Source organism: Bactrocera dorsalis, chromosome 1 (genome assembly GCF_023373825.1).
Source record: "Bactrocera dorsalis isolate Fly_Bdor chromosome 1, ASM2337382v1, whole genome shotgun sequence".
NCBI lineage: Eukaryota > Metazoa > Arthropoda > Insecta > Diptera > Tephritidae > Bactrocera > Bactrocera dorsalis.
Genome location: NC_064303.1, coordinates 72064681 through 72078115, shown reverse-complemented (window position 1 = coordinate 72078115; position 13435 = coordinate 72064681). Strand labels below are relative to the sequence as shown.

The 13435-nt window shown below is 33.6% G+C and overlaps 1 protein-coding gene across 2 annotated transcripts; it reads right to left on the bottom strand.

The window, feature by feature from the left end:
* Positions 1 to 9844: 9844 nt before the first annotated feature.
* Positions 9845 to 13128, bottom strand: LOC125775444 (uncharacterized). Of its 2 annotated transcripts, XM_049446079.1 has the most exons (7): positions 13065 to 13128; positions 10978 to 11044; positions 10822 to 10911; positions 10651 to 10751; positions 10370 to 10582; positions 10150 to 10305; positions 9849 to 10079 (listed from the first exon to the last, which is right to left on the bottom strand). In XM_049446079.1, exons 2-6 carry the CDS (start codon positions 11042 to 11044, stop codon positions 10240 to 10242), a joined length of 537 nt encoding a protein of 178 aa, XP_049302036.1. In that variant the 5' UTR covers positions 13065 to 13128; the 3' UTR covers positions 9849 to 10079; positions 10150 to 10239. The 2 variants fall into 2 exon arrangements, with proteins under 2 accessions (XP_049302035.1, XP_049302036.1); XM_049446078.1 differs by lacking the exon at positions 13065 to 13128 and having other exon boundaries at positions 9845 to 10079; positions 10978 to 13058.
* Between the last annotated feature and the right edge of the window lie 307 nt (positions 13129 to 13435).

Sequence of the window (13435 nt, the reverse complement as noted above, 5' to 3'; positions counted from 1 at the left end):
CCCCCCCCCCCCCCCACCCCCCATGATTATGTGATGGTCTTGGTTATTCTTGTCCTTATTTCCGTTCACTTTTTCAACGATAGTTCGACCAGAGTGAGGTGCATCTTTCACATCTAAAATTCCAGGCGAAAGCGAGTTAACGGTTGTGGTAACAAAGAGTGTCATGAATGAGCCTTCATTCCTTGCATCCTCCAATATGTCAAACGCGAGGCTGGTGGCTAAATCCTGCAGAAGGAAACAGGCGTAGGTAGTGGGCACCGATATACGATTTTGGTAGTGGACGGACAACTTTAAGAACTTATTAGAAGACTTAGCAGAGAACGTATAATATAGAGAAGGTTCAATTGCGGACAGGCGTGTGAATTGTCAAGAGCTAACAAAATCCTATTAGTGGATTTCACCACTTTTGGCTCGGAAGGCGAAATTTTAACAGTGATGAGTGAACAGAGCTGAGCATTGAATGAAAATTATGCTCAGAAATATACATTGCTTTTACAGACGCAAGTTGGCCTTTTGGCTTATATTTTTATACGTTTACATGCTATCATATCAATTGATATGAATATAATTTTGCGAATTTTTGTGAATTCATGCAAAATTGATAAATTTTTATTAAATTATGCTATTTTCATGGTAACATTTGTAGTTAATGTCCAAATAACAGCTACTTTTTAAATATTTCTTTTCTTTGATAATATTATATAATTTCGTATGCATGTATATATGCTATATATATATGAAATATTATCGTAATATCCTAAAAACATAATATACTTATTACAATAATAATATATGTTTCGTCTATTTAGGAACCAGCATTAACACCACCAACAATGTCAGCCTAGAAATCCAACGCAGGATTACTCTTGCCAACAGGTGCTACTTCGGACTGAGTAGGCAATTGAAAAGTAAAGTCCTCTCTCGACGAACAAAAACCAAACTCTATAAGTCGCTCATAATTCCCGTCCTGCTATATGGTGCAGAGGCTTGGACGATGACAACAACCGATGAGTCGACGTTGCGAGTTTTCGAGAGAAAAGTTCTGCGGAAGATTTATGGTCCTTTGCGCGTTGGCCACGGCGAATACCGCATCCGATGGAACGATGAGCTGTACGAGATATACGACGATATCGACAGAGTTCAGCGAATTAAAAGACAGCGGCTACGCTGGCTAGGTCATGTTGTCCGGATGGATGAAAACACTCCAGCTCTGAAAGTATTCGACGCAGTACCCGCCGCGGGAAGCAGAGGAAGAGGAAGACCTCCACTCCGTTGGAAGGACCAAGTGGAGAAGGACCTGGCCTCGCTTGGAATATCCAATTGGCGCCACGTAGCGAAGAGAAGAAACGATTGGCGCGCTGTTGTTGACTCGGCTATAATCGCGTAAGCGGTGTCTACGCCAGTAAAGAAGAAGAAGAAATCATAACTCTTATCATTTAAAACTTTCATACGCATCTATCCTGCAGATATGTACATATGTATGCAAATACAAATCAATTTCAAATTAAGATATTATCATTTATCACTAATATAAAAAGCGCGCGCTTCTCTATATTTACATACGTACACACATATGTTTGTATGTGCGTATGACATTCTCACACAAATAATACATGCGTACGCATGTAAATCAAAAAATACAAACATTCTTCTAGAAAAACAACAATAGTCTCAAAAATCATCATACATGCTTACAATATGAGTACACACGTAAATATGTGCGTATGACAATCTCACACAAACAATGCATACACAACATACATACTTACATGCGTTCATATGTGAATATGTCCCCTGCAAAAATTACAAATATTGTTCTACAAAAACAACAATCGTTTGAAAAAGCATCAGAAACCAATATGGCGGCCAAATTGCCGACGTCAAAATTTATAGTAAATTACACAACAACAAAATTTTCATTCATGAACGAAAACGTACTTTCAAAAAGCATATTTGATTCATTCATAAAAGCAGACGCCATTACATCTCCCCGAGCATGCCTTGCCTACAAGCGTCTTTTCGTGACGATTTCAAAAGCTAAAAATCATAAATTGAATATATTTCTGAAATGTATGAGAAGGAAAAAGTGTCAACGCCGCAAAAATAAGTATTAAAATATATTATAATAAAAATGACAACATAGTTTATTTGTCGATTTTCAATTCAAAAAATGTTTCAAAGAAAATATTCAATATTCCTCTGATTCAAGTGTACAGTCAATCCCGGTTAAGTAGTACTCCGCTTAAATGAAAGTCAAATCCCTCCCTCATCATTTTTAACAGCCTATATTATATCTTGCTGCATCTCACGGTTTGTTTTTCGAAATATCATAGAAGTTATTGTCTTAAGTACGACTCGGTTAAGTATCCGCAGTCGCTTATGTACCATATTATATTTTTATTTTTAACTAACTATAAATACCTGTATCTATGATTGTGGCACATAACCAGGATTGACGGTATTTGTCAACGAATGTAAAACATATTTTGTAATTCTGAAATATTTTTACGCAGCTGCGTTAATCTGTATGAACGCTCACACACAAACATACATACTCGAACAAGTTAATACAACAAATATTTATTTCAATAATATTCATTGCTACAATGTAATTGTTAAAGTTCAATAACTTAAAAGTTGACACAACAAATATTTATTTCAACATAACAACAATCATTGCAACAATGTTGTTGTTAAAGTTGAATAACATAAACAAACATCCGCTGCAACTCCCAAAAGTGATCGACATTATTGCTGATCAATAAATAATAATATCAACAACAATAATCAACTTCAATTCTGCTGACCATTCAACATCCGTTAAACCCTGCCGACGCCGTTGCCGTTGAACCACAGCTAGCTTAGGGTATTTTTAAGATTCTATGTGTCAGTTTCCTTTAGAAATTCAATAAAGAAGAACTTAACTGGCGCCCGCTCAGGGATCAACGAGGATAAAAACTTAAAAGTAGACCTTGTTGGACAACATCGGTGGATTGCAAGTCTTGTCAGGTCAGCCCGCAGGACACCCTCTACACTTGTGTAAGCTGCAGGATCCTTAGTAGGAAGCAAACGGGACAAAATCCGAGTTACCAGGAGGAGCGACCACACAAAATTCCCTAATGTATCTAAGTTAGAATTTAAGTAATTTTGAAACATAAGTGAATTAAAAAAATGAAAGTTTGATATTTGAAAGTGAAAAGAAAAGAAATAAATAAAGTACGCCAGAAATTATACCTGAAATGTTGAAAATTTATGAAAAAAATATACAGATATTAAGTTTAATTGAAAATAAAAATTATATTAGAGAATTTTAAATTTTATACAAACAAATTGATATTAAATCTCAAAACATAATTATTAAGTAGAAAACTAAAATTTTATATAAATATTTCATAAAATATTAAACCTAAGTGAAAGTGAAATTAACTAATTGAAATTGTGAAATTTAAGTGCATATAAAATTACAAATAATCAAAAGGGCGTAAAGCGATAAAAAATAATAACTCCTACTTTTGCAAACAATTAACTTAACGAAGTTTTGTAAGCAAAAGTAGTATAATTTAACCCAATTCTGCGATTCCTACCCAAAGGACCCTCCAGGATAAAAGGGTAAAACCAGCTACTGGTTTTCAAAAACAATAGTAATAAATTAAAATAATGTTATTGATTGGTTAAGGCGAATCATGAAAAACTTATGGTAGTAAAAATACTCCAATCAAGTTAATAATACAAAATTAAATTTTGATAAAACGGATGGCTAATCCAAACAATTTAGTTAAACCTCCATTAATTGATATTGAAGAAAATCCCCACCAACGACAAAGACAGTTACAAAGACAAGCGACATTTCACAACAACAGAAATATGACCCAACCTAGTGACTTAACAAATGCCATTCGGCAAGTGTTATATGAACAATTACCGATTTTATTAAAACAAACTCAAAATCAAACATTTGATTTTACCAATGTAGAGAGGCAAGGAATTGACCAAGAGCACCTAGGTAATTTAGGAGAACTAGACAAAGTGCCAGACATAGTAAAAAGTTTAAGAGAATTTTCCGGTGACCCAGCCGAGTTTGGCTCATGGAAAAAAAGTGTAGACAGAATTTTAAGAACTTACGAACACACAGTTGGTACGCCAAAATACTTTGGTATTTTGCATACCATTCGCAATAAAATAACCGGTAACGCAGACACTGCGTTAGAATCGTACAACGTACCTTTAAATTGGAGTGCCATCTCCAAATGCCTTACGCTACATTATGCAGATAAAAGGCACTTGGGTACATTAGAGTACCAAATGACCACCATAGCACAAGGTGCTAACCAGTCTGTTGAGGAATTCCATCAGGCCGTCTATAAACATTTATCGTTGATCCTTAATAAGATAGGGTGTATGGAATTAGGCAGAGAATCGGAACAATTAATGACCAAGCTGTACAGGGATAAGGCTCTTGATACCTTTATTCGCGGATTACGTGGAGACCTTTCACGTCTTCTCGGCATGAAGGAGCCTGCTGATTTACCTACTGCATTGCATTTATGTTTGAAACTGGAAAATCAAGCATACCGTACCAATCATGCGTCAAATAGAGGACAACAAAACATATTTAGAAATCAACCCAATAGACCAACGTTAGTACCACGTCAGGTTCCGACACCTCATTTTTCATATTTTCAAGCTAGACCATTTATTCCACCTAGAATTAACACACCGCAAAACCCAACTATGAATCCCAGACAATTAAATAATTTTTTCGAACAACCACAACAAAGCCCATATTTTACTAATATAGGTAACCAATTCGCACAGAACCACAACATACAACGACCATTATACCAACCACCTCGTCCTATGGTTGCCAAACCACAACCACGACCAGAACCGATGGACATTGACAGAAGTATCCAAACTAAGCAGATTAACTACATGAACCGACCACTATTTGATTTAGGTAAAAGACCACCCATGCCCACTGCCGAGATAGCCAAACGACAAAGGAATTTTAATATTCAGACAGATACTTACCAACAAACATGCACAGAAGAACTAGTACCAACTATGGCTGATTATCAGCAAACTATCTCAGAACAAGAAGAACAAACAGATTATGATGAAACACTTAGCGACTATACCGAAGTTATTGAAAATAGTGATCACGAACAGCAATCCGATTCTATTTATATTAATTTTTTAGAAATAACTGACTCCTCACTTCCATATTTCGAATGTAAGGTGAGTAGCGGACAAATGCTTAAAAAATGTTCAGAATCCACTACAGAATGAAACCCCATTTAATGCAGTATCCGTAGGAGGTAAAATAAAAATAACCCATTACAAAATGGCTAATTTGTTTAATGATCTAAAATCAATAGTCAAATTCTTTTTATTACCCGCGCTCAGAACATTTGACGGAATATTAGGAAATGACAGTTTGAAGGAACGAAATGCAATTATTGACACCGAAAGAGGTAAATTGTTCCTTAGAAATGGCATGAGTATTCCCATAAAAGAGAAAAAATTTGAATCAGTAAATGCAATTATTCCCAAATTAGATCATCTCGCAAATTATCAACGAAAAGAATTAAACCATTTGTTAAAAAAATGCCCAAATTTGTTTGCAAAACCCAAACTGACCTATACCACTAACGTTGAAGCTGAAATACGCACAAGTACAGATCACGAACCACTTACACATAATTGTAATTGGAAAAAAGGTGGAATAGCGATTAAAAGATTGAAGTCATATCTGGATGAGTACAATAAGGAATTACTCTATAAACCAGGAAAAGAAAATATTGTAGCCGATGCATTGTCTCGAGTACCAAAACAATATGAAATTAATTCAACACAGTGCTCAAAGCTCTTCTCATAATCTTATTCCCAGCATTGAGGTACCGATAAACCCTTTTAAAAACCAAATTTTTATTTACAAAGAACATCCTCCTGACTACAAGTTTACCGTTCTATTTCCTACTTTCCATAGACACACTGTTTTTGAACCAACATATTCTGATGATGATCTAATGAAAATATTGAGAAAGTACTTAAACCCTTCAGTAATAAATGGAATCTACACGACAGAAGACATAATGGGACAGATTCAAAGACTGTATCCGGAAAATTTAAGATCCTTTAAAATCAGATTTATTCAAATGAAGGTAGAAATCCATAACAAGGACCGCAAAAAAATTAAAACTTAGACACTAGGGCAGACAATATTTGTTAAGCAAAATAGCAGATTAGGATCTAAACTTTCACCACGATATAAAAAGGAAATTGTAAAAGAAGACAAACACACACCAATTATTACAGCAAATGGGAGAGTTGTTCATAAAAGTAACATCAAAAATGTTTAGTTAGTCAAATGTCTAATCTAAAAAAAAAAAAAATAAAAAAAAAACTATTTCTAACCTTTTATAATTCACTGTTCCAGGATAATTTTACTCTTATTGTGGTTGCCAATGGCAAAGGCAAATCTCGACATTACGAACTATACAGACGCACATACCATTACCATCTATAAAGGAATAGGGAAGCTACAAATGTCATCCATAAAATTAATCCACTTAATAGATCTTCAGCAAATAGAAATTGAACTTCGAAAAATTCGTGAACATACCATTAAAGATCTTAAAACAAGTTATCTCTTTCATACTCTAACTCACGAAATAGTACAATCACTCACTGCACTAAATACACTCACTTTGCAAGACCGCCAAACTAGATCAATAAATTGGATTGGATCAGCCTGAAAATATGTTGCAGGAAATCCAGATCATGATGATCTATTATTAATACAAAATAATCTAAATAGCCTTAATACAAACAATAACAACCAGATCATTATAAATAAACAACTGCAGAATAGAATTAATGACTTAACTACAATTTCAAATATGTTAAAAAATGCAATAAAGAAAGATAATTTGTTTAATAATGAAATAACAATAAGTTTCCAAAATCAAGTAAGACTAATCAAAGAAGAAATAATAAATGTCAAATATGCAACTCAATGGGCAAAACAAAATATAATAAATACTTTACTTTTAAACGAAATAGAATTACAAGAAGTCCACAAAATATTTCAAAAAAATAATATAACAACTTTATCAGTCGAAGAAATGTTAGAATTCGCTGAAGTATCAGTCTTACATAATAAAACAGCTATTGTTTACATTGTAAAAATTCCTGAATTAGAAGCAACCAATTAAAAAATTTATTAATAAAACCAGTTGTAAAAAATAAACTAATAGTTCACTTAGAAACAGATGAAATATTTTTGTCCGAAAATTCTATGTTAAAAGTACCAAAAAATTGTAAAATATCCAACAATATAAAAATTTGTAAAAAGGATACAACCATTAACTTAAGAGAATCCAAATATATTTCTAAATTAGTTGAGGGCAAAGAATCGCTGTGTGATTTCAGTAATGCAGACCATATCCCAGAAATCGAAGAGATTGACAACAGCTTAATCCTACTTAACAACTTTAACGGCAGTCTAATACAGAATAATATAACCCATCATCTGAAAGGAACATATCTCGTACACTATTGGAATGAGAACATAACCATAAATAATAAAGAATTCAGCAACAAGGAGAAAACTATTTTGAAACCCGGAGCACCACTCATCCAAATGACCTCAATAGAATTGGAGCGTCTTCAAATATTATCATTGGAATCCCTACACGCACTCAACATAAAAAATAGGAAACAATTAGACCAAATAAATACAGATTCTTCCTCGAACCGAATAGCTATAATTTTTCTATCGGCCATTATTATAGCAATAGTTGTAATACAAAAATTTTGTATAAAGCCAAAGGAAAACCTAATCCTACAAATTGGAAAAGTTCCGACAGAAATCATGAGTGAAACGAACAATTTTCCTAGATCAGTCCAACCACAATTTAATAACATACCATACTTTTAAAGCTACTTGAGGACAAGTAGGATTTTGAGGAGGGAGAGTTAATACAACAAATATTTATTTCAATAATATTCATTGCTACAATGTAATTGTTAAAGTTCAATAACTTAAAAGTTGACACAACAAATATTTATTTCAACATAACAACAATCATTGCAACAATGTTGTTGTTAAAGTTGAATAACATAAACAAACATCCGCTGCAACTCCCAAAAGTGATCGACATTATTGCTGATCAATAAATAATAATATCAACAACAATAATCAACTTCAATTCTGCTGACCATTCAACATCCGTTAAACTCTGCCGACGCCGCTGCCGTTGAACCACAGCTAGCTTAGGGTATTTTTAAGATTCTATGTGTCAGTTTCCTTTAGAAATTCAATAAAGAAGAACTTAACTGGCGCCCGCTCAGGGATCAACGAGGATAAAAACTTAAAAGTAGACCTTGTTGGACAACATCGGTGGATTGCAAGTCTTGTCAGGTCAGCCCGCAGGACCCCCTCTACACTTGTGTAAGCTGCAGGATCCTTAGTAGGAAGCAAACGGGACAAAATACGAGTTACCAGGAGGAGCGACCACACAAAATTCCCTAATGTATGTAAGTTAGAATTTAAGTAATTTTGAAACATAAGTGAATTAAAAAAATTAAAGTTTGATATTTGAAAGTGAAAAGAAAAGAAATAAATAGGTCATGTTGTCCGGATGGATGAAAACATTCCAGCTCTGAAAGTATTCGACGCAGTACCCGCCGGGGGAAGCAGAGGAAGAGGAAGACCTCCACTCCGTTGGAAGGACCAAGTGGAGAAGGACCTGGCTTCGCTTGGAATATCCAATTGGCGCCACGTAGCGACGAGAAGAAACGACTGGCGCGCTGTTGTTGACTCGGCTATAATCGCGTAAGCGGTGTCTACGCCAGTAAAGAAGAAGATGTATCAGTTTCTTTTAGAAATTCAATAAAGAACTTAACTTACATGTTTACGCTGGTTTGTAGGCGAAGCTGTACAGTGGCAAGGGAAGCGGTATCGGTACAGCTCCGATTTTGTACCATTGGATTTTTGACAAAGTTTGGTTGTCCATGACAACAGAGTTTTGTATGAAACAATGGGTGTATATATTTACATACATAATTGTGTGTAGACAAAATTACAAACATAATGCGAACGATTCTTTCAAATTTGTTTACATGAGCACAAATTTATGTACATACATACATATGTATGTGAATTTTCAATTTTATGCGTACGGTTATTTAAAATCTGTTTACATCAGTGTTGTCCAACGTGACTGTGTGCACGTTATGCTTGTGTTGGTTATTCTAGCGTCAAGTGATCGCAAAATTCTTCTTTGCTTGCCTACGAAGTTGAATACAGTAGCGCAATCGTGCTTTCACAGACATTTGTCGCGACATGTTGGTGTGAAGTGTCTGGCACTGTCCGTGCGCTATTGTGCGCATAGGCCGTGGACAACGCTGGTTTACATGTACACATCCCAGTTAGAACAGTGCCGGTCATGTTACCTAGTGACATGCCGGTAACGCGTGCCGGTTTAATTGTCACACTTTCCTATCACGTTCTTAAGGGCGAATCAAAAAACCTCCCAAAACTTTTGTATACATGTGATTTTTTATCACCTTCTTGAGCACACATTTTCTGCTACAATAAAACTATATCCTCGCTACTCACACTTTAGTTAAATTTAAGGCAAACGGGGAAAACTGGTTCCAGAAAAGCGCAACGCTGCATGCTATACTAGCCTAGTGGTTAAACGCACGGCTTGGTATTCCGTGAGACTCGAGTTCGAATCTCAAAATAAAAGATTTTTTATTTTTTTTTTTAATTTTTAATTTTTTTTTCAAATTATTTTTAACAAAAATTACATTAATGTTTAAATTAAAATAAATATTTCATTATTAATTCAATTCCTGCTTTGCAATGCTTTCTTAAAATCTAGTATGTATTAAAATAATTATTTTTAATAATATCAGAAATACATATAACTTTTTATTAAATATTTAAAGGGTTCACTCCTCAGTTTTCCTCTTCCTATAAATTCTTTGTTTGTGCCTATGGTGGCTCATTTCAATGGCTTTTCGAACTTGTTTTTCGAACATTGCCAATCCATACGTTATGAATGAATCTATAAAAAAACATAATGAAAAAAAAAAACAAATAATTGTAAGTAAAATTAAATAAAAAACAGAATTTACCGTATAAAATGTTGGAAACCAGCAGGAATTTGGAGAGAGGTTGCTTCCCACCCCTACCGTCCCAGTTACATAAATAAAGAAGTTCATCAGTTACAGACTTCGCAACACATCATGTACACTATCTGAAGTACCTTTTATCCTCAAAACGAATTGTTTCTGTAAATAAAAATACCATGTAAAAACTGAATTGTTTATTGAAAAAAGTTTATATATTACTTACCGTTGTAGCAGCAAATTCGTCGCATTTCAATTTTTCGTCCATTTCCAAAGCTGCAGCAAGCGTATTTAATGGTAGGGTGGAAGCAATTTCGGTTTGAACGTTGTCGACATCTTCACCAGTCATTCGGCATACCGATTGATGAATTTTGCGGATGAGGACCTTGCATTCACGAACCGTTTTTTGCTGCGCCATTTCTTCACTTTTATGAATAATCTGAAAAAGAAACAAAGAGACATGTAGAGAAAAATAATAATGTATGCATATAAAAACTGTTCACTTACATTTTCTTTTAAATGCTTATCGATTTTAGTTTCCAAATCGCATACCCTCGTCGTCAAATCGTCAAGCTGTTTGGAAATAGTGGTTAAAATGTCAATAACCTCTGGAAAATGGTTGGAAACATAATAAATTAAACAAATTTAAAGAAATAAATTATATGGATGTTAGATTACCGTTTCCTTCCACAGGTCGTTTTGAAATGCTGACCTTTGTATTGTAGCAACCAGACGTGTTAAACTTTTTACGCTTTAAATGTAATTGGTCTACAATAACAAAAACGTAACAATATATTGAAACGAAATTTTGTAAGTTTACATTTATTTACATACCTTTTGCGGGAGTTGAAGACGTTGTTGGACAATCCTCCAAGTCAATTTCGTCAAATATATTTTCCATCTAATTGAGAATTAAAAATTGGCAGTATCAAAGTTCTTTTCCAAAAATTTAAGAAAATGTAATAAAATGAGCCGAGAAAAATATATGTACATAAATACTTAAAAATCCTAATTTGAAAATTTATGAAATAAATGATGTAGAATGGGTATAAGGAGAAACTTTCCCTCATGTGGAATAGAGAAATATTTGTAAACTATGTCGTCTTTTTTGATTTTAAATACCTTTTTATCTAATTTCTTCGCTACTAAAATACCTAAACCCGATGACGATTCTAAAGGTTCTTCAAAATCATTTTCAACATCTAAAAAACAATGTGCAGATACCATAACGCAACCAGATTCGTCTGACATAGTTATTACTTTTATGGGCCCTAATTTTTCACTAAAACAATAAGAATCTTTTTCTTTTTTAAATTCTATATTAAATAAATTAATTTTTAAAGTTTTGTTGGGTTCAATGTTTGTATTAGTTCTTTCATCAAGTCTTAAATGCAATTGCTGAAGGATTTTATTCGGTTTATTTATAAGTTTTTTTAAATATTGCATATGGTTTTCAAACTTATAGGCTGAAAACTGATCTAGAGGACCGAATTGCTTAGTGCAGTCAGTTAAATGCAGTAAACCATGCACGTTATAACTAACTAAATGGTCTCCGTATATATTCCCAAACAAATCAACGAATTCTTGTAATATTTGTTGGGCAACGTTAGCTTCAGTACTATATGATTTTTCACATGATAACAGCCTTATTCCTGCGTGCAATAATAAAAAATGGTAGTAATGGTCACTACTAATACAATCTTTTAGGACAAATATGCCTATATACAATAAAAACTGCCTAAACTCTGTCGCTTTCCAATTGCTGATTTCATCTAAACTTCTACATATCCTGCCAAACTCAGAAGGAACTAAATTAGAGAGAAAAGTTATTTTTTCGTTAATTTTGCTTACATTTATATTCCCTTTTTTAATTAGTAATTGAAGCAACTTTTTACATACACCAAGATCTACAAGATGCATCGGGTCTAATGGAAATTGGGAGACCATATTGAAATTAGCTAATTCTAAAATGCTTTCTCTAAATTTAAATGGATTAATATGATGTGATTTATCAATTCTATTTTTAAAAGACAAGTCAGTTCTTAAGTGATTAACTCGTTTTGAAAAACAAACTCTTCTCTCTTTGTATTCTCCGATTTGATCACATTTCGAACAGCTGTTTTTTCCAGTGTGCGATTGCACACCTGTGACAAAAGCTCGAGCGGGAGAATCACAGCAAAATAAACGAATGTTAAATTTCTTTTTAACGGAAGAAGAACCTACCTGAAGACCGTTTTCTTTTAAATAAGCTACTTCTTCACAAAAGTCTTTTAAGAAATCGTTAATATTCCAGGGTTTTTCTGTTCCAGAAAAACATGCTACTGTAAATGGCAATTCGTTTGGAAAATCAACGATGGACGCTAAAATTGTCCATAATACCTTATTCGAATTTTTGAATAATCTAAGACCATCTATTCCTATATCAAGTACAATGCTATCTTTTATTTCAAGGTGAGGAAATGAATTTTTCTCAAAATAATTTTGAATTCCTCTATATAAAAACGCGCCACTTGGAATGGTTTCAATATTAACCTTTTTTCTACTTGTACCTAATAGACTTTTTGCTGTTAAGGGCAAATCCACTAAACCTATTTTTCGCAAGGTTTGAAGCAAATCAGTCACTGTATTGTGGGACACCCTATTGCGTAAAGCCCAAGCTTTTATTTCTTTGCATTTATCATTTTTCACTACAATATTCACATTGTCACTATCACTATCAATGGTATCTTGGCTATCATAATCATTTAAAGATATATCTACGGAGCTCAATTCTTCCACATTTGAATCACTATCAGAATTCACATTAATACTACATATTTTGGCAAATTTGGAGGCACTGACATTAAAAGCCTTTTTTCTCGGCTCATGTAAGCACTAAATGTATTTTTTTTTTCATATTAAAATTAACTCCGTTTACTCACCTTTTCAAATTATATATATACCACTTTTATAATCACGTTTTTAATAACTTTTCATAAACTTTCATAAAATATAACCAAAATACAAATTTTTCACAATTTAACACGCGTGCCGAATTTCTTTTTCTTTGAATTCGAATTTTCGCAACGAATAAACGAATGTAAACAATCATGTTATCATGTTGTATACTTTTACATGCATCGTTTTCCATAAACAGTGGCAAGTCCGAAATCAGTTTGTCTTCTTTTGTTTTGTTTTTATAGAAAAGATGTTGTGTGAAGAGCTTGTAATATAAAACAATCAAAAGGCACAGCGGATAGACTCTTTACGCCATTAAATGATTTGAGAGGGTGTGTTAGTAATAAGTAAAAAT

Bases quoted from the DNA above. Each gene is read 5' to 3' on its own strand.
- LOC125775444 (XM_049446078.1), bottom strand. From the start codon at position 12,090: ATGGTCTCCCAATTTCCATTAGACCCGATGCATCTTGTAGATCTTGGT.